Source organism: Herpailurus yagouaroundi, unplaced genomic scaffold (genome assembly GCF_014898765.1).
Source record: "Herpailurus yagouaroundi ecotype Mexico unplaced genomic scaffold, PumYag 216, whole genome shotgun sequence".
Classification (NCBI taxonomy): domain Eukaryota; kingdom Metazoa; phylum Chordata; class Mammalia; order Carnivora; family Felidae; genus Herpailurus; species Herpailurus yagouaroundi.
Window position 1 is genome coordinate 15273164 of NW_024412447.1, and position 21961 is coordinate 15295124.

Below are 21961 nucleotides of genomic sequence, written 5' to 3' on the forward strand. Positions count from 1 at the left end.
AAACAATTACTGCAAACTCTTCACTCACTGCAAACTAAGCTTTAAATATCTTCTCTTAACCTTCTGTAAAAACCCAGAAATCTGTCTAAATCAGGTATCTCGTACACTGAAATCTATCCTGTTTTAAGACTGTTTCGCCACTAAAAAATTACTCAGATTCTTAATTTAAGAGTCGTAAAATTATACGTTTGCTTTGACCCAGTATGTCAATTTGGGGACAATATAACCTAAGAAATATTAACACATTTTTCAAAGTAAAAAGGTCTCGGGGTCCTTGCGTGGCTTAGTCAGCTGAGTGTCCAACTCTGGCTCAGGTTGTGATCTCGCAGTTCTTGAGTTCAAGCCCCACATCAGACTTTCTGCTGTCAGCGCAGAGCCCGCTTCGGATCCTCTGTCCCCCTCTCTTTCTGCACCTCCCCCACTCACGTTCTCTCTCAAAATAAACAAACATTAAAAAAAAAAAAAAACCAAACAGTAAAAAGGTCTCAGACCTGTGCTAATTTTACCAGCAGAAAAACCTGACACAGACTAAATGGCCAGCTCTAGGAAAATGTATAAACCAGTTTAAAATATCTAAGCAAACTAACTTCTCACTTTGACATCTGTTGGGCTTTTAGAGGTGATGACACACTGTCATGTGCATGTTCGCATCTGACTCACACCTGTGAGGAAGGCAGAGGGCCCGGCCCCTGTTCCCCAGACAAGGGGATTAAGACTAGGGAAGGTTAAGCTATGCCCACAGGTCACTGAGTTACACACTGGCTGGGCCAAGCCCTGAACCCACACTCCACGCACTTGTCATTCTTAACAGCTGCTCTGCCAGGGGCTTCTGAAATACAGAAGCTACTAAAAATGACAGACACAATCCACACGTGGAAGTATTCAGAAACAAGGAACAAAAGCTGCAACAACAGGAAAGATGGACAGCAATTTTAAATTGAGAAATAATTTTGGATATATTGGCTTAGAGTTTTACACCCAACCAAGAATTTTTTGGTTATGAGCTTTATAAAAGTAGCCAAACCAAATGCATACAGGACAGCGTGCAGGGAAAAATTTGGCCTTGCCGGAAGGGAAATCTGGCCATTGTCCCCAGTTCCTGGAAAGTAACGGGGAATCCCTTGGAATTTCCCGAGTGACAGCAACGTCCGTTATTCACGGTGGGCCCCTCAGACCGCAGCTGACTGCAAGTGGGGGAAGGGGTTGAAGACTGAGTTCAACCACATGGGCAGTCAAGTCCCAATAAAAACTGGACACCGAAGCTCAGGTAAGCCCCCCGGGTTGGCAACACTTGATGTGTATTACTGCACGTTGATGCTGAGAGGACAACACATCTTGAGGAGGACAAAGGAACGCCTCTTGAATCTATTCTATGCGTCTCCTCCTTTGGCTGATTTTCTGTACCCCTTCCCAACAAAGAACCACAGCCATGAGGGTAACAGCTTTGGGGAGTTCTGTGAGTCTTTCTAGCAAATTATCAAACCTGAGGGTGGTTTTTAGGAGCCCCCTCCCCCAAAATTTGCAATTGGTGTCAGAAGTGAAAGCAATCTTGGGGACTATGCCCTCAGACCTTGTAGTTTTCTAATACCAGGGAGGAAGAAAGAGATTGTTCACAGGATAACATGTTCAACCTCGCTCAAAATGAAAGAAATACAAATTAAAATCAGGTCATTATTTCTCACCTTTCTGGCTGGCAAGATTTAAAAGACTAATAACACCTGAGGGTTGGCAAAGGTACAGAGAAATAGGCTATCTCATCTCTCTCCTATGAGAAGAAATAAAAATGTTTTCAATTTTGTATAGGGCAATTTGGAAACATCTATTAATACTATAAAATCCCGGGGTGCCTGGGTGGCTCAGCTGGTTAAGCGTCCAACTCTTGATCTCAGCTCAGGTCTTGATCTCAGGGTCATAAGTTCAAGCCCCACGTTGGGCTCTGGACTGAGCATAGAGCTTACTTTAAAAAAATAAAAATAAAAAAATAGGCACCTGGCTGGCGCAGTTGGTGGAACATGCGACTCTTGATCTCAGGGCTGTAAGTTCAAGCCCCACACTGGGTGTACAGATACTTAAACATGTGTGTGTGTGCGCGCGCGCGCGCGTGTGTGTGTATGTATAGATGTAGATATAAAATCCCCTTTGATCCAGAAATTTCAATTTTATGAACTTATTCTTGTGATAAATTTATGCCAGCCGCAAAAATTATAAGAGCAAGAGTGTTCAAACACCTAAATGTTAATCATCAAGAGCCAAATACATCATGGGACATAGTCCTAGACCACTATGTAAACATTAAAATGAACCAGGTGAATCCGTATGACAGCACTGGAAAGCTGTCATGTTAGATGAAAACAAGCAGTCTGTAGACTCGGGAGAACAAAATGATCCCATCTGTGCAGCCAGAAAAACAAAGTTAGACCAAAATGCAGGTGTGTTTGTAAGAGCAGTCAAACACCCGGACGAATACTGCCAAACTAGAAAGTCTGGTTTCCTGTGAAAAGTAGATTTAGGAAGAACAAGGACAGGGAGCTGCATTCTTTGAATCTTTCAAACATATATAAAGAGGGTATGAAATTAAGTGAAACTTCAAAGGGAGGTTCAGATCAAGTTCTGTATTTTCAAAGGGAATAGCTAAGAACCAGAAACTCTAAAAACACCTCCCTCGCATCGAGGATGTGAAAAGGATAGAGGACATAGAGGTAAGGACAAAGGATTTTTGAAAATTTCTTTGGAGAATGTTGGTAAGGTATTTTGAGATCCCGCCTCAAATGGAGAGAGGCTGGAGAGCAGGTGCCTTGTCACATCTCAAGCCCCCGAGGCTCCACCAGGGCCCCTCAAAAGAAGCTGCTTGTATGCCCCGCACTCAGAGGGCATCATTGACTGGTGTAGGACTCCTGCCCAGTGAATCCAGACACCAAAGGACTGACTAGTTTCCCCAGCAAGTGAGCACTGCTGCTGGGTAGGAATCAGCCTGTCCTCCCAGAATAAAGAACTCAGGAGTATTCCCGTGGGAAGGGACAAGAGTGCAGGTGGGGGTGACCTTAGATGCTGACCAACAGGGCAACCAGAGAGGAAAACAGAGGACAGACCTCAAAGAGAGGAAGCCAGAGGCACAGGGCTCAGAGGAAGGAGTGAGCCACGCCCAGCAGCACACTTCTTGGGGTACACTTGCTCAGTGCAAGGAACCAGGCAGGAGACACCATGGACAGTGTCTCCACAGAAGCAATGAGAGTACCGGGTGGAAGAAGAGTCAACTGTAAACTGGACGAGGGGAGAGAGCACAGTCACCTTACACCACATAAGAACTTCCTACTTCTCTCTCTCCTGCTCCCCATCCGTTCCCCAGACCCTAAGCAGATCCAAAACAGCAGCTAGCAAATAGGCCAGAAAGTAGAAAAGAGGGGAGGAGTTTCACCTTTGAATTAAATTGACTTAGTTTCTTTAGTATTACTTACTACCTATTACCTAGGCTTGGGCATTCTACTGTCAATTTATTAAGACTTTGTGTCTTAGGGGCACCTGGGTGGCTCAGTGGGTTAAGCAGCCAACTCTTGGTTTCAGCTCAGGTCATGATCTCACAGTTCATGAGTTCAAGTCCCACATTGGGCTCTATGCTAACAGTGGGGAGCCCGCTTGGAATTCTCTCTCTCTCTTTCTCTCTCTCTCTCCCTCTGCCTCTCTCTCTCTCTTTCAGAATAAATAAATAACCTTAAAAAAAAATAAAAAGAAAAAGAAGAAAAAAACTTTGTGTCTTAAAGTACTGTAACACTTTATTACCAAAAATGACCAGAAAAGTCACAAAATCTACCAGTTCTCCCTCCTGTGCAGGTTGAAAGGGACAGTAAAACTCAAAACAAAGCAGCTTCTACAATAACTTCCCAAAATTAATCCCTGTTTGTAACACTACTTTTAAAAGATTTTTCTGGGGGTACCTGGGTGGCTCAGTCACTTAAGCGTCCAACTTCGGCTCAGGTCATGATCTAATGGCTTGTTGAGTTCAAGACCCACATCGGGCTCTGTGCTAACAGCTCAGAGCCTGCAGCCTGCTTCGGATTCTGTCTCTCCCTCTCTCTGCCCCTCCCCTCCGCCCATGCGCGCACTCTCTCTCTCAAATATAATAAAACATTTTTTAAATTAGCCGATTTTTTAAAAAAGGTTTTTCTGAAAAAAACAAAAAGATTTTTCTGGGAGATTTTTAAATGAGGTTGTAAAAACTACCTGAAAATATCACAAAGATTTTTATAATAGAGATTCGGGTGCATATGAAACAAAGTTAAAATAAACATTCCAAATGCTAATGGTAATTTTTCTGGGGAGACAGAATTATTGATAGATTTTGGCCCTTTGTTTTCTAAATTTTTATTTTTTAGGTATGTTAATTTGTAATGAAAAAATTTTTAACTAGGCAAAATTAAATAAACATTAAATTTTTTTCTTTATATTAATATTTGTTATAGCATGGGACCACCCTGAGTAAAATTAGAGGGTCATCATGTTTTTGTTTTGTTTTTTTTTTTTTTTTAATTTTTTTTTTTCAACGTTTATTTATTTTTGGGACAGAGAGAGACAGAGCATGAACGGGGGAGGGGCAGAGAGAGAGGGAGACACAGAATCGGAAACAGGCTCCAGGCTCTGAGCCATCAGCCCAGAGCCTGACGCGGGGCTCGAACTCCCGGACCGCGAGATCGTGACCTGGCTGAAGTCGGACGCTTAACCAACTGCGCCACCCAGGCGCCCCGAGGGTCATCATGTTTTATGCAAGAAATAAGTTCTTAAGACCTTATATAATTCAAAACTGACCCTATCAAAAAATGGGAGATATTCTCATATGGCTATATCATAAATAGTTTATAATTCAGGTGATACTAGATTTTTTGTTTTATTTTGGGAGCATGGAGAGAAAGTAGTTCCTTCCATACTTTCTATTTCTAATCCTCAGAAAAGCGAAAAGTACAATGAAGACCCATAGTCCCTTCACCTAGATTCACCACTTTTGTTGATAATTACCTGTCTACCCTTCCATGCACACATACACATCTATAAAATACACGTGAATGTATGTGCAGAAAGAAAACTTTGCTGAATCACATATTTGTATGTGGCAGACACCATAACACCTCACTCTTAAACACTACAGAATTCATCTCCTAAAAAATGACAGAACTGCACAACTACAACACCATTATTATAAGGGAAATTAACAAAAATCCAGTATTATCTAATAAAAAAATCCATTTCAAGTATCCTCAAATGTCCAGACAATGACCTTTGCTCTTTGATTCAAGATCAAAGGTTACACAATGCATTTAGTTATGTTTCATTAGCGTTTTTAAACCTTGGACCCGTCCTCGCCCCAGGTTTTGTTACTGTTAATGTCTATGACATTGACTCTTTTTAAAGAGTCTGGACTGTCCCACTTTTTGGATTTGTCTGATTGTTTCCCCATAATTAGACTCAGGCTAAAAATTTTTGACACAAAATTACATAGATGATGCTGCATACATCTTACTACCCATCATGTCAGGAGGGACACGAGGTCATTTTAATACAAATGATGAAGCTAAATTTGACTTTTTTGGTACAGGCGAAAAACTCCATTTGTAAAGGTATATTTTATCCTTTGTAATTAGCAAATCATCTGTAGGTATTTTTCCCCCAGTGATGTATTTATTTTTGGCATGTCTAAGTGGGTTAGTCTCTGGGATGATATTTTGACAATACGTGCATATATGGCCCCCAAAGGCATTTCATGCAATCCTTGCTTAAATTAATTATCACTCTGGGGATAGAAAACAAATGATTAATTCTATCATACCCTCTGTATTTCTTATCTAGAAACCTATAAAGACTTTCTCTTGTACCTCCCTTTTGTTGAGCAGCAAAAGGATTGATTTTTTTTTATTTGATGTAATACAATCCATTGCATATAATACAATACATATTATCATTGTGTTCATTTTTGATGCTCAAATTGTCCCAAATTTGGCCTGTGGGAAACTCTTCAAGCTGGTTCCTATGTCCCTTTGATGTGTCTCCATCAGTCTTTGATGATCCACTTGCCCAAGAAGACATCCCAGGCCCATCTGTTATGCTCCCTTCCTCAGCCGTGGAATCAGTCATTTCTCCAAGCCCTGATTCCTTTCAATGAGGTAGGATATTGAGAAAACAAGAACTGAGTGCTCACCATGTTTGTTTCTAGGTCTGTGGCCTAACAAAGAGTACATCTGTTCTTTGTCCCCAGTTCCTGGCACAGAGTTTCAAAAAACCTTGGCATTTTCTAAGTGCCAGAGGGTCATTGTTATGCAAATGAGGTGGCTGAGGGGGTAGGCCTAGATAGCTTTAGCATGGGGCTGGTCAACCAGAAAGACCAACTCTGGGCCAGCTGGATCTCCAGGGAAAGAAACAGGGAAGGAGGTCAGCTGGAGAATCAGATGGCCAATAATCTAATCAATCATGCCTACACAATGAAACCCCAATAAACATTCTGGATGCTAACTAACCAGCTTCCTAGTTAGCGGACACGTGGATATGGTGGGAAGGGAGGATGTGCCTGGGTTTCACGTGGAGAGGGCGCGGAAACTCTTGAGTCTCTTCCCCACCTCCCTACTCTCAGAACTCCTCCTGTTGTCTTTTCCACTTGGTTGTTTCTAACTCGTATCCATTAAAACTGTAAGTATAGTGCTTTCGGTGAGTTCTGGGTCATTCTAGCAAATTACCGAAACTGAGGGCAATCACGGGATCCCAAAATTATAACCAGGCAATGGGAACGGCAGGCGGCCCCTACTTAGAGCCGCCATCTGAAATGGAGACAGTCCTATGCAAGACTATGCCCTAAATCTGCAGAGTCTGATGCTAACTCCAGGTAGCTACTGTCAGAATTGAACAGAACCGGGTGTTTAGTGGTCAGAATGTGAAAGGTTCTTTCTGTAAACACAGCTCCAAAATACCGTTTACACACACAGCACTCAAATTATAAATTTGCAAATCTGCCATGACAATAAACTATTTTTTTAGAAAAAATCTTATGTTCAGATCAACCTCCAAATGAAATCCAACACCACATGAAAATCTCATTAATACACATGGATCCACCTTATTATTTCTCACAGATGCACAACAAGGTCTGTAGTGTGTGGATATATCATGCTTTTTTCAACCAGTCTCTGGCAGCTGTTTGCTGTATATACTTGTGGCATAACCTTGGGCATCTGCTGTTTTGTATTTGTGAAGATGAATCTTCAAAGCAAATTCACACAACCAGGCCTGCTGGATGATGGGCAAATGCATGTGAATCAAAAGCCCCTCCATACAGGTTACACCGTTCCGGACTCCCCTCAGCAAGGTGTGAGCACCTGTGTTCCCAGAGCCTCACCAGCTATGGATGCCATACAGTTTTTGAACTTTTGTGATTTTGGTAGGTGAGAAATGTCATGTCAGAGTAGTTTTAATGTGCCTGTCTTTAATTCTGAGTGAATGTGAGCATTTTTTCATATGCTTAAAGTCTATTTGTAGAGCTTTTTCTGAGACTCGCCTATTCAGGTGTTTAGCCAATTTTTTCTATTAGGTTTTAGGTCTTTTTTCTTTTGATTTTTTTTTTTTTAATTTTTTTTTTTCTCCTTCAACTTTTTTATTTATTTTTGGGACAGAGAGAGACAGAGCATGAACGGGGGAGGGGCAGAGAGAGAGGGAGACACAGAATCGGAAACAGGCTCCAGGCTCCGAGCCATCAGCCCAGAGCCCGACACGGGGCTCGAACTCACAGACCGCGAGATCGTGACCTGGCTGAAGTCGGACGCTTAACCGACTGCGCCACCGAGGCGCCCCTTTTCTTTTGATTTTTAAGAGCACTCTGTATAATAAAAAAATTAACCCCTTCTTTATTATGGAAGAGGCAAATATTTCCTTTTTAATTTTTTTTGAAATTTATTTATGTTTGAGAGAGAGGAAAAATAGAGCACACAGCGAGCAGCAGAGGGGCAGGCAGAGAGAGAGAGAGAGAGAGAGAGAGAGAGAGAGAGAGAGAATCCCAAGCAGGCTCCATGCTCAGCTCGGAGCCCAATGCAGAGCTTGACCCCAGGACTGCAAGGTCATGACTTGAGCCAATATCAAAGAGTCAGACACTTAACCGATTGAGCCACCCAGGCGCCCCATACTTTCCCTTTCTATCATTTGTCTTTTGATATGCTTATAACCATGCAAATCTTTTTAAAACTCATTGGTAAATTCAGTCTTTTCTTGCTTCTAGATTTTGAATCATACAGAAAACTCTTCTCTAAGTTATAAAATAATGCATCTGGTTCTATTACTTATAAATTTTTTTCAACAAGTTCTCTAACCCAATTGGAGTCTATGGTGACCTATGAGATGCACAGAGCCAAGTTTAAATGTTCACAGGTAGCTATCTGCTTGTCGTGCCATACCCCTGCCAGGGAAAAGAGATGCCACTTTTATTATATATGAAATCCCCATATATTCCTGGATCTACTCCTGCTATTTTATTCTGCTGCATCAATCTGTCTCAACAGGAGCCAAAACACAGGTTTAATTACAGATGCCTTGTAGTAAGTGTTAATATCTGGTAGGGCCAGTCTTTCTCATTACTACACCAAGGAGTTCCTAAATGTTCTTGCATGTTTATTTTTCCACATGAATCAACCAGGCTAGCTCTAGGGGAAAAAAGTTATTGAAACTTTTAATGGGATTTCATCAAATTTACGTATTAATTTAAAGAGAAGTGACATCTTTAGAACAGTGAGTGAGTCACCACATCTAAAAACAAGAGATATCTCTGCTCGGGAACTTTTTCAGTTTCCATCACACAGATTTAGGACATTTCTTTCTAAATTTATTTTTATGTACTTCTTTATCTTTTATATAGCTGTTATAAATGAGGTCTTCTCTTCCACTACGGATTCTAACAGGTTATTGTTTGGAAAGACAAAGGCTATTTGGCTTTTTACCTTATTATATCTTGCTACCTTACTGATTTCTTTCATTTGAGTTTGTGTCAATTTTATCATTGATTTTCTTGGATTTTTCCATAGTTTTACTTCTTTTGTTTCTAAAACTTAGGCACTGGGCACATTCCCAGTGTAGGATATTCTCATTTCCCAAAACTGACACATAAATGGAGTCTATACACTCTTATGCTATTGTGTATACTACTCCCATTTCACATCATTGGAATCTGCGTAGACTCCTACTACACCGCACATTCTCACATTCATCTTGTCTGCGGCAATGACAACCCAGACTAATGTTTCCTAGATTCCTAGGGCCTCCACCTACACTGATCTCAACACCTCCAGACCAAGGTGCTGTCTGTAGGCTCAACAGCCCTCACTCTACGTGAGGCGGAAGCACTTGAAGAAAGTTCCACTTGGGGGGTGCCTGGGTGGCTCAGTCGGTTAAGTGTCCGACTTCGGCCCAGTTCGTGATCTCGTGGTTCACGAGTTCGAGCCCCACGTCAGGCTCTGTGCTGACAGCTCAGAGACTGGAGCCTGCTTCGGATTCTGTGTCTCTCTGCCTCTCTCTCTCTCAAAAATAAATAAATATTTTAAAAAAAGAGAGAGAGAGAGAGAGAGAGAGAGAGAGAGTTCTACTTGGAATCTCAGCACGAGTCCATCTTCATGCTGTTCACCCTGTCTGTCTCCTCAGTCACAACATTGAAGTCCCTCTAACCATCCACCTTTCCCTCAATTCCTGCCCTAAAATCTGCCTATCCTACTACAAGCTCATTTTCACAGGGCTTAGAGGGAAGATTTTCACAAAGTTCATGTAAAAATGGCAAAGAAGTAGAAAACTCTCAAGACAGGAGGCAAATGTTAGATGTTACTAACAGCGGGATCCAGGTGCACTCTTTCCCAAAGTTACGGTACCTTTTCTTTCTTCACACAATTCATAATTTTGCCGAGGTCCTCGACATCAACGACAGAATTTAGATTCTGGTGGTCCTCAGTACCAGACTCTTCCTCACTGGTGCTCTCAAAGGGCTCTTCCTCCTGGAACATCAATGTTTCAGAAATATATTGTTCAAAGTAGTGAGCCTCCAAGATTGTGAGTTCATGGGACAGATCTGAGATATTTTAGGCTACAGGTTCAGCAAGTATGGCCTGCAAGCCAAATGCAGCCAGCCTCAGGCCAAATGTAAAGGCAGCCATCACTTACACGTTATCTATAGCTATGTTCTTAATACAATGACCGGACTGACAGCTGCAACAGAAACCATGTGGCCCACAAACATGGAAATATTTATTAGCTGGCCCTTCACAGAAAAGTTTCCTGACCTCTCTTTTAGACAGAACCAACCAGGCTTAGTGAAGAACTAAAGGCAGGAATGAGGAAAAGGAAGGACTTAAGCATGACTCTTAGGTTTCTTTCTTAAGTAATTGAGACGGTGGTGCTATTTACTGAGATGAGAAAGATTTGGGGAGAAATAGACCAGAAGAGTGGAAATGAAAAGCTCCATTTTGAATTTGTAAAGTATGAGATGCCTCAGACCTCCAAGCAGAGATTTTAAAGAGGATGCACATAAGAGAACAAAATTCCAGGCAGACCTCAGGGACAAAAATATAAACTTAGGAATAACTAGCATTCAGACAGTACTTAACTGCCATGAAACTGGGTAAGATCATCCAGGAAGAAAGTATCAACAAAGAAAAGAACCTCACACCAAGCCCTGAATCGTTCCAACACGCAGAGGTTAGGTAAGGGAAGAAGATCCCAGGGGAAAAAGGAAGAAAACCACGAGAATGGTATTGTGAAAGTCAAGAGAAGAGTGATTCGAAGAAGGAATCACGATATCAAACCCTACGAAGAGGCCAAGCAAAATGAAGGCAGAGAAATACCCACGGGGCTTGACAACATGATGTCCTCGGACCTAGAAAGGAGCAGCCACCGTGGGGCAGAGCGCCAAAGCGGAGTGGGCGAGCGTGAACTGGGACTTCTGCTCCCAGCTGCAGGGTGTGAAAGACACTGAACACCCTTCCTGTGGAAAATAACCAACACTGAGTAACAGAATATTTTAGTAGCACAATTTCAAGCGTATCACTAAGTCAACAAACATACGAGGAATTAAAAGTGGACAAGCATCAACTGAAAAGGGAATCCTAGGAGGTAAGCAAGTGATGGAGTGGAGGGTATCTGCTGAACTCCGGAGAACCTATTCTGACAGCTGGACAGGACCAGGGAAGAAGAAAGTCGAGGAAACAATACTAGGAGGAGAGTCTAACACAGAAGACCAAAGTCAAAGCTGGGACCCCACAAGGCTACATCTCTCACGTACATGTAAACTAGAAAAAAACATTCCATGCAAGAGGAGAAAGCAGAAAACATAGGCAGAGAGTTTTGGGGCAGGAGGAGGGGGGAGGCAAGAGCTAAGAATAGATACAGGGATTTTATTCAAAAATTCTAAAGTTTCTGGGAGGGGTAAAGAAGAATTTTGGGGCGCCTGGGTGGCGCAGTCGGTTGAGCGTCCGACTTCGGCCAGGTCACGATCTCGCGGTCCGGGAGTTGGAGCCCCGCGTCGGGCTCTGGGCTGACGGCTCGGAGCCTGGAGCCTGTTTCCGATTCTGTGTCTCCCTCTCTCTCTGCCCCTCCCCCGTTCATGCTCTGTCTCTCTCTGTCCCAAAAATAAATAAACGTTAAAAAAAAATTTTTTAAAAAAAAGGAGAATTTTATAATAAAAACGCAGAACCAAATTAAACCAAAATTCCCAAAAGCAATACTCTAACTAGAAGACAACAGATCACTGTGTTCAATTTGGGGGCAGGGCAGGGGGGAATGACTCCCAGCTAGAACTCTATACTCAGTGAAGCATCAATCAACTATGAAGGCAAAATAAAGACATGTAGATATAAACATTCTGAAAATCTACTTCCGAAACAACCTTTCTCAGAGAACTACTAGAGAACATGCTCCAAAAACAAGAGTTAACTAAGAAATTAGAAGATAAAGGAGATACCAGAATCAGGAAATCCAACCCAGTAAAACAGTGACAGGAAGGCTGTGCATCACAGCAGACAGAAGACACAGGACTCCACCCACACCAAGGTTGGGACGGCAGCCACGCCAAAGTGGAGGAATAAGGACTCGTGAGAAGCCTCCAAGAAATCAACAAAAACTACAGAACACTAAGAAATAATTTTCATTCCAATAGAACTTTAGAATGAATCAGTGATAATTATAGAGAAATCAAAACTGATGTGGCCATTACCTAAGGGAAATTAATGTGTAAGAGTGAAAATGTGGGGCACCTGGGTGGGTCAGTAGTAGGTTAAGCCTCTGACGACGGCTCAGGTCATGATCTCATGGCTCATGAGTTCGAGCCCCATGTCAGACTCTGTGCTGACAGCTCAGAGCTTGGAGCCTGCTTTGGATTCTGTGTCTCCCTCTCTCTCTGCCCCTCCCCTGCTCACACTCTGACCCCCTCTGACTCTGTCTCTCTCTCTCAGAAAAAAAGTTAAGTTTTTTTTTAAAGAATGAAAATATAATAACATAATATACAGCAGAAATGTGAGCACATATACAGTCACAATAATGAAGCAACAGTCTAGCCAGAAAATGTGCTACAACTGCACAAGAAAATGAGAGGAAAAGTGACACTGCGTGTGTGTGTGTGTGTGCGTGTGTGTGTGTCTCCATGAGAGGGAGAGAGATTGTGAAATGTTTTAAAAACCAAGAAAAAGCAAGAAGAGCCTATTATTTAGGAATGTAGAGGTAAAATGTCTGATGAAACAGCAAGAATTAAAAGTGACAACCCTGGGAAAATAAGAATTAGACAGAATAAGGGAAGAAAGGATAGTTTTTAATTAAAAGCCTAGAAGTACTATTTCAAGTCTTAAATGTACAAGTGTTACTTTTGATTTAAAAAATTTTTTTACTTAAATCTGTTTACATGTTGGGGCGCCTGGGTGGCGCAGTCGGTTAAGCGTCCGACTTCAGCCAGGTCACGATCTCGCGGTCCGGGAGTTCGAGCCCCGCGTCGGGCTCTGGGCTGATGGCTCGGAGCCTGGAGCCTGTTTCCGATTCTGTGTCTCCCTCTCTCTCTGCCCCTCCCCCGTTCATGCTCTGTCTCTCTCTGTCCCAAAAATAAATAAACGTTGAAAAAAAAATTAAAAAAAAAAAAAATCTGTTTACATGTTAAAAACCGAGAGTGACATCAGCAAAACAGCAGAATAGACAACTCCAAGGGCCTGTTCTCCCACAGAAACACCTAAAAGCTAAGCAAAAACCAATAGACTCAACTCTAATTCCCAGAGTTCTGACAAAGGCATACAAGACCCAAGTAAACACTGAATCAGGAAAAAGGAAACCCAAAAATGACATTCAAGAAAATCTGTCACAACACTAGCTGAATACAAAGTAAAGAAACCATGTACAATAGGCAGTCTTTAAAAAGATAGTTTTTAAAGTCAATAAACAAACAATTATAACCCATAGCAAACTACAAAAATAAACCCTGAGGGGGGAAAGAATCTGGTTTCCAGGGTTAATACCTTATAATATTCAAAACTCGCAATTTTCAACACAATATTATGAAGCATGCAAAGAAATAAAAAAGTCTGGCTTACCTGCAGAAGAAATCAACCAAAACCATCCCTGACACTGGACTTCACTAAATAAAAGATTTTAAGCCGATGGTCTTAAATATGCTCCAAGAGCTGAAGGAAACTAGGAGAACGATGTCGAAATACAGAATATCGACACAAAGACAGAAATCATAAAAAGGAAACAAAGAAATTCTTGATCTGAAAAACATAAGAACCAAAATAAAATCTCCTTACAGGGTTTCAGTAGCAGGCTTGAGCTGACAGAAGAACCAGCAAACATGGACACAGATCAGTTAGAAACTGGCCAGTCTGAAAAATGAACAAGCGTACCAACACATACAAAAGTGGTTGCACAGGACTCTGTCCTAAATACCACTGGATTGTATCCTTTACAATGGTTAATGATATGTTATGTGAATTTTACCTCAATTTGTTTAAACAGTCTAAAAAAATATTAAAAGACCAACTGGTGGGAAGGGAAGCAAATATAAGCAAAAAGAATGGCTATAAAAGAGAACAGGGGCGCCTGGGTGGCTCAGTTGGTTGAGCGTCTGACTTCGGCTCAGGTCATGATCTCGCAGTTGACGAGTTCGAGCCCCACATTGGGCTCTGTGCTGACAGCTCAGAATCTGGAACCTGCTTCAGATTATATGCCTCCCTCTCTCTCTGCCCCTCCCCTGCTCATGCTCTGTCTCTCTCTGTCTCAAAAATAAATAAACATTAAAAAAAAAAAACTTAAAAAAAAAAAAAGAGAGAACAGAAAAACAAAACAGCAGCTGAAACACACAAAACAGAAACATTTGTTTTATATTTGCTTTTCCTGTTTGTTTGAACACAGGTGATTCCAGGGCACGTTCATAAACTTACAGGAACAATCTGGCAGAATGGAAGAGACTAACAATACAGGAGAGAGATGCAATAAACAAAGGGACAAAGTCCTTGATTCCAGCACATGCACAGAACGGCTCTCGCAGGACTCAGACCCTTGGTCTCCTGCCACATAAGAGATGGGGAAGATGTGTGGATGGGGTTGGAGGCTACAAGAGATCTCTGATCGCCTCCTACAAGAGCTGGAGGAAGGGGCAGAGAGAAGTCTTTTTTTAGGTTTATTTATTTTTGAGAGAGAGAGAGAGCACGCACTCTCAAGCACACCAGTAGGGAAGGGGCAGAGAGAGACAGGGAGAGAGAATTGGGGTTTTTTTAAGTTTATTTATTCACTTTGAGAGAGAGAGAGAGAGAGAGAGAATGAATGAACAGGAGAGGAGCAGAGAGAGGAACAGAGAATCCCAAGCAAGCTCCATACTGCCAGCCTGGAGCCCACTGTGGGGCTGGAACTCACGAATTGTGAGATGATGACATGAGCGGTAATCAAGAGTCAGACGCTTAACCCACTGAGCCACCCAGGCATCCCATGAGAGAGAGAATCTTAAGCAGGCTCCACACTGTCAGCACAGAGCCAGGTGTGGGGCTCGAACCCACAAACCGTGAGATCATGACCTGAGCCGAAATCAAGAGTGAGACGCTCACCCAACTGAGCCACCCAGGCGCCCCCAGGCATGGAGAGTATTAATCAGTCATCTTGGAGAGTGAGAAAGGGAACTCACACAAGAACGCTGGAGACTGCTGGGCAGGTTTGAGTGCATACATAGGCCTGTGGTCGTGAATCCAGGGTCAAAGAGCAAGCAGCAGGCAAAGGGGAAGGCAGGTGGGAGGTTTCGACCTGGCGTGGGGTTTGGCCATTTGGGTGAGACAAGGAAGTGGAAGGCAAGGCAACTGAAGACGTTTATAAGAGAAAGAGCATAAAACCTAACCTGGATAAGGGCAGAAGTGAAGAAAGCAGTTTTCACTCCCCAATGAAAAAGGCATGGGATCAAAAGAATTGTAAATAAAGTAGGACACCTGAGGCGGGTCAGAGTTCAGGTCACAGGAACATGAAATTTCAGAGATGACCATGGAAGAGGCCTAGGTGAGTGAAGAACATGCCTGCTGGGGGTATGAAGGCCAGGCAACTGGAAGGTCGGGCGGCTGGATCAATCACCTTCATGGATGGCTTTGCCCCAAAGGGTAATGACAGGAACAAGGGTGGAGAGAAAGTGAGTCAGAATGTAAAGTGGTTCCTGAATGACACAAGTGACCCAGTGCCAAAGGACAGACAGACAGCCGTGAAACAGCCTGGTGACATGAGCTTCCAAGGAACTAGGTACCTGAACCAGGAGCCAAGAGACTTGTTTAGAATGTGAGGGACAGAAGACAGGAATCTAGGATGGGGCAGCCTTCCAGTCTGAGTGACTGAAGGAATCGTTCCGTAAGACAGGTCAGCAGGAGGACGTGGTTAGGGGACACGAGGACAGGAGCTCAGCTAACTTCAGGCCTCTGGCCGTGTAACAATTAACTATTAACTACCTGCTGGCCACGTAACTATTAAATAGGAGAGGTGGGAAGGCACACAGCACAAACTGGCTTCACTCTTAAGGCCGCTCTCTCTCTAAAACGCCACCGCGTGAGTCTCAGAGCTTCCCTCTAACTAGAAGCTAGAGAAGGCGCTTCTCCGGGCAGAGGTGAGGTTCAGCACCTCCAAACACCAGGGGAAAGCAGCGAGACAGGGACACAGAGGCTCCGTACCGCAGATGATTCACACTGGCCTTTCTTGCAGTTGCCGCCACAGGGTTTTCTCTCTCCTTTCCGAAGTGCCTGTAGCCGGGAGATGAACTTGGTCTTCCAAACTCTGAAGTCAGCTTCAATGCTGCCATGTTTGCTTTTAACCACGTCACAGTCACCCTCCCCTCTAGCCACCACACGGTGAGCACCAAGCATCCAGAGCCACTTATCGACATTCTTGCCAACCTGCAAGAAGACAGATAATCCTCGGCATCACAGGCTTGTAGACTGCTCTGCAAAAGGTCCATGATCCTCCGGGACCCCTGTCACTGGCTGCTGCTGGGAAGAGGGAGCTTAGCTGAAGGGCAGCAGGCCCTCCAGCCCCAGCCGCAACCTGAAACGCTACACCGGTTACATTCTGACAAGATGCTGCAAGAGACTTTATTTTATTGTTATTTTTTCAATGTCTTGGGGCACCCGGGTGGCTCCGTCGGCTAAGCGTCTGACGTCGGCTCAGGTCATGATCTCATAGTGTGTGGGTTCGAGCCCCACGTGGGGCTCTGTGCTCACAGCTCAGAGCCTGGAGCCTGCTTCAGATTCTGTCTCCCTCTCTCTCTCTGCCCCTCCCCTGCTCATGTTCTGCTTCTCTCTCAAAAATAAATAAACATTAAAAAAAATTTAGAGTGCAAGTGGGGGAGGGACAAAAAGCGGGGGTACAGAGGATCTGAAGCGGGCTCCACACTGACAGCAGTGAGCCTGATGCGGAGCTCGAACTCATGAACTGCCAAGATTACCCTAAGCTGAAGTCAGACGCTCGACTGACTGAGCCACCCAGGCACCTTGCAAAAGACTTTTTTTAAACAAAGGGACAGACAAACCCTTTTATTAAGGTTAAGATTACTACCTAAAAAAAGACTCTGAAAACCCCTATTCTAAGTCATGGTCAGAATAAAATAACTCATTAGCAAAATGAGATTCCAAATGTAGCAAAGCCCACTTTAATAAGAAAGTACAGCCCGTTTGGCACGCCTCACGGCTTTATAAATTCAGAACTTGAACGTGTTGCAGTAAGAAGCAGTTAGGCTGAGGTACAGGGATTGCCAAGATGCATGGTTAAGAGCTCAAAAACTTAAGGGGAGCCTGGGTTGGTTAACCATCCTACTTTTGATTTCAGCTCCACTCGGGATCTCACAGCTGTGTGGAGCTCCGCACTGACAGCAAGGAGCCTGCCTGGGATTCTCTCCCTCTCTCTCTCTGCCCCTCCTCTGCTCGTACTCGTGGCTCTCTCCCTCTCTCTCACAAACTAAATTAAAAAAAAAAGAGAGAGAGAGTTCAAAACTTAACAGGCTTTGTGAGTGGCAAGGCATTAAACACTTACATATCTGAATTTTACCTTTTTTTTTCTAATTCCTTTGAAAATATAGCCAGAAATACACATCTTGATATAACAACTGAATGAAAACAAGCTCAAAAGAAGATCTCTACTTTCACCTCTACTCACATTCTACCAAAGACAGGTGAGCCTGGCTGGGCCCAATTTTGGGAAGAGGTACATATACAAAAAGTTCCAGTACCTGTTTAGAATCTCAAGGAATGGAGAGGCTCTATATTTTTATTACTTAAAGTATAGAGAATAGAACGCAAAAGAAAAGGAGCCCAAGTTAATTGCATTTAGAAAAAAGATCTAGGAAAACAAAACAATGTCTTACTACATAAAAGGCAGCAAATGCTTTTCTTCTATTTCCTTTTAAAAATTAATGAGTGGGGCGCCTGGGTGGCTCAGTCGGTTAAGCGTCCGACTTCAGCCTCGGTCATGATCTCACCGTTCCCGAGCTGGAGCCCAAATCCATTTCAGATTCTGTGACTCCCCCTCTCTCTCTGCCCCTCCCTCACTCGTGCTGTCTCTATCTCTCAAAAATAAATAAGCGTTAAAAAAAATTAATCATTAAAAGACAATGAGCTCAACGGTATTCAGAGTTAGCCTGAGCCATAAAGGTTGTTCAACTATAGAACAGGCAGCTGAGACAGTCCAAAGAACCACTGATCTTCCATCCACAAGGTCTTGCCTGGGGATGGCAGACTAGACTCAATGACCGTGAATCCAAGCCACTAAGACACTAGACAACAGGAAGTATAAGCATTTTATTCAATAAAATTTACTGACCGCCTACTACGCACCAACCTTGGATACATATGTGTAACAATTCCCCATTATAATAGAGTAACACAACAAGTTTATTATTAAGTACCAAAGTTTGTGGATTATTTCACACACAAATGTGTGTATGAATTTTTTTTTTATTATTAAAAGAGAATTTATCCCTACAATTCAACATACACCTACTTTGTACCTACCTTGTTGAAGTGGTTCGCATAGGCAGAATTTCCCAGGCCAAATACAGCATATCTCATACCCTTCAGGTAAGTTTTGCCAAATCGGAAATCACTGGATGCCTCCTCTAACCATTTGCAGAACCACTCTGCACTTTCAGTGGGTCGACCATCAGTATACGTAGCAACCACGAAGGCACAAACGTTTTTACTAGTAACCTAACCAAGAAAGTAATTATTTCAGAAGAATATTCACAATATAACTTACCAGTGAAGAAAATCCCTTTTTAAAATGCTGACATCCACATTAATACTAGTCTCTAAGGGCACAGGGTGCTTTCAAAATGTTACTCACTTTCAAAAGTGGAAGAAAACAGAGCAAGAACACTTTGCACGGGGAGAAAACCCAGTCCTTTGCCCCTGCCAATACACCCCTGGTGCCCTTAACTATATATTCCATTCCAGTCCTCAGACTATAAGCTCCTATCATCTCCAACTGCCCTATTGGAAACAAAATCCAAATCAGTCGGGAAGAAAAACAGAAAGATGTCATTAAAACTATCTGAAAAAAATGGGGCGCCTGGGTGGCGCAGTCGGTTAAGCGTCCGACTTCAGCCAGGTCACGATCTCGCGGTCCGTGAGTTCGAGCCCCGCGTCGGGCTCTGGGCTGGTGGCTCGGAGCCTGGAGCCTGCTTCCGATTCTGTGTCTCCCTCTCTCTCTGCCCCTCGCCCGTTCATGCTCTGTCTCTCTCTGTCCCAAAAATAAATAAACGTTGAAAAAAAAAAAAATGTTTTAAAAAAAAAAAAACTATCTGAAAAATTAATGTAATAAACTTTTTAAATGTAAGGTAACTTAACACATGGCACTATCATCTACACGGGGAAACAAAATATGCCTTCAGTCCTGCTAGCCATGGTATTCCAATCTGCTTGAATGAACCTCAAAAATTCCGAGTCATGGGGCGCCTGGGGGGCTCAATCAGTTAAGTGGCCAACTCTTGATATCGGCCTAGGTCAAGATCTCACGGTCAGGAGATCAAATGTGGAGTGTGCTTGGGATCCTCTCTCCCTTTTCTCTGCCCCTCCTTCATTCACATCCTTTCTCTCTAAGTAAATAAATAAACAAACCTTTAAAAAAAAATGTTGTTTTTAAATTCCAAGTCATGAGATAAGTTATAAGCAATCCTTTATTAATAATTAAATCCCAATAAAATATTTTCATGGTAAAAAAAATAATTAAATCTCAAAGTTTGCTAATAATTTTTCACAAGAAATTGTGAGCAGATTCAAGGTCACTCATTTGCACCCCACCATTTTCTTATGGGAGAAAGAAATGGACAGTTACAGCTAGGAGGCTATCGACTAAGAAGGGGCTGGCAAACTATGTCCCATAGGCCCAGTCCAGCTCACTGCCTGTTTTTTTTAAAAACAAAGTGTTATTAGAACACAGCACACTCATTCATTTACATTGCCTATGGTTGTTTTGTGCCTCAAAGGCAGAACTGTGTGCACAGCGCCCAAATCAGATGATATTTACTATCTGGCCCCTTATAGAAGTAGTTCATTAACCCCTGCTCTACGTGCTTCTCCAACATTAACTGCTTCAGAATCACCTGGAGCACCTGTAAAAATACAGTCCCCCATCCAGACTTTGATTCAGCGGGGCCGGCCTGCATTTCCAACAAGTTCCCAGGAGATGCTGAGAATGCTGGTTCGAGAATCAGTGCTGTAAGGCAAACTTCTCTGAGTGTAACTAGACGAGAGCAAGGGGCATTTCTCAGGTGAAGAAATTAAACCCACACAGATAATTAAGTAATGCACAGAGGTCACGCAGGTAGTGAGAGACTTCTGTAAGTCCCAAACCCATCCTCTTTCTGCTACCCAAGTGGCTCCTGACCTCTCAGCAAGCTCACGCGTGGTTCACGTGCTCTGCACACTGCCATCAATCACAATCTTCCCTGGATTATGAGGTTGGTTCAGGAGGGAGGAGGGAACTTCAAGCCACCAAGCTTCCCCACCCTTACCCCCACCCCAGGAGAGACCACATGCCAGGGGGATGGGTCCCACACCCTATATTCAACACCTCTAACTGACCCTGCAAACTCAGCCAACTGAAATGCCTTAGCATGAAAATGAAATTTGTTCTGAAGATTCTATTTATCCCAGAACGCAGGAGGTCAGTTACATTTGAGAGTTTGGACTGAAGAAAAACTTAACACAATTACCAACCTCTTCTACTAGATGATCATCTGGATCGTATTCTTGGAGATTAATAACTGCCACAGGCAGACCTAGGGAGGTAACTGCTTCAGCAAGACTTGCTGCAAATCCCTAATGGGAAAAAAAAAAAAAAAAAAAAAATCACATAAACTCTTCGATGAGCTAAATAAGCAAAGTACAGTCTTAATTTACCTCTGCCGGCAAGGGAATAGGCGTTTATCATGAAAACCTTTTTGCAGTCCCTGACATTTATCATCATAAACCCAAACGCTATTCTCACTTCTACCATTTTCCCAAGCATCTTTATGGAGATCAATCATTCAACTGTGCTGTTCTCACTCTGTAAGTACATATACGGGACTAAATCTAAATTGGCTTTTTGACATTCCAGCTGCTTTGCCCCACTAGAATAAACATAGAGGAGGTAAGAAATCCTGAAGAGGGAAGAGAATGTGGGATGTAAGAAATCTGACACGTTTCTGGAAGATAAAAAGCAAACAGAAGCAGGTTGACAAGGAGGAGAAAGCCCTACGGGACAGTCGATGTTCCTGACAGAACCCCAGAGGGGTTCTGGGCTCAGAGTCAGCCACTACACCAAAGCTGGGGGGGACCCTGGGCAGAGAAGAGCCCATCAGTAGATAATCTGTATATGGAACAAGTGCACACAGAGCCTGGGCAACATCCACCCTTTACCCCCCCAGACAAAACACCTGCTAGCTCTTCTCCAAACAAAATGAACCCAACGTTTGGGGAAAGCTCAAACCTCTAGCCAGGTGTCGGCACTCTGGAAAATGCCTTCCTATTTTTTGCTAAGTAGTCTAAGCTCCCAGGATTAAAGCTAAGCCTACCAAGCATCTATTAATTTACTGGGCATCTACTATGCCAGTCTCAGTTCTGGGAAATATTACACAACAGTGAACAAGACACACATGGTCCCTGTCTTCAGGGAGCTTGCATTCTAATGGACAGATACACAGCAAAGAAATGAGAAAACACATAGTTAATCAGAGGATGACCAGTGCTATGGAAGAAAATAAATCGGGGTAAAGGGTAAGAATACAGTATTACAGGTATGACGATAGTTGTCATTATACACAGGGAGTGTCAGAACAGGTACATAAGATAAAAATATGCATACACATATTCAGTCTTTGCCCCTAGTTCCAGGCACAAAGGTCCTAAAACCCTTGGAACTTACTGACTTTGGTATCCTAATGAAGTAACTTATGGGGAGGCAGGCCCCAGGTAGCTACAGGAGGGAG

General features: G+C 43.0%; 1 protein-coding gene across 3 annotated transcripts in view; it reads right to left on the bottom strand.

Moving 5' to 3' along the window:
- LOC121017776 (S-adenosyl-L-methionine-dependent tRNA 4-demethylwyosine synthase TYW1) overlaps positions 1 to 21961 on the bottom strand; it is a 213982-nt gene that overhangs the window by 185310 nt on the left and 6711 nt on the right. For all 3 annotated transcript variants that reach the window (XM_040456209.1, XM_040456210.1, XM_040456208.1), the window contains exons 4-7: positions 20709 to 20810; positions 18504 to 18698; positions 16173 to 16394; positions 9879 to 10001 (exon numbers count right to left, since the gene is read on the bottom strand). In XM_040456209.1, coding sequence (XP_040312143.1) covers positions 9879 to 10001; positions 16173 to 16394; positions 18504 to 18698; positions 20709 to 20810 — 642 coding nt within the window. The remainder of the gene's footprint in view (positions 1 to 9878; positions 10002 to 16172; positions 16395 to 18503; positions 18699 to 20708; positions 20811 to 21961) is intronic.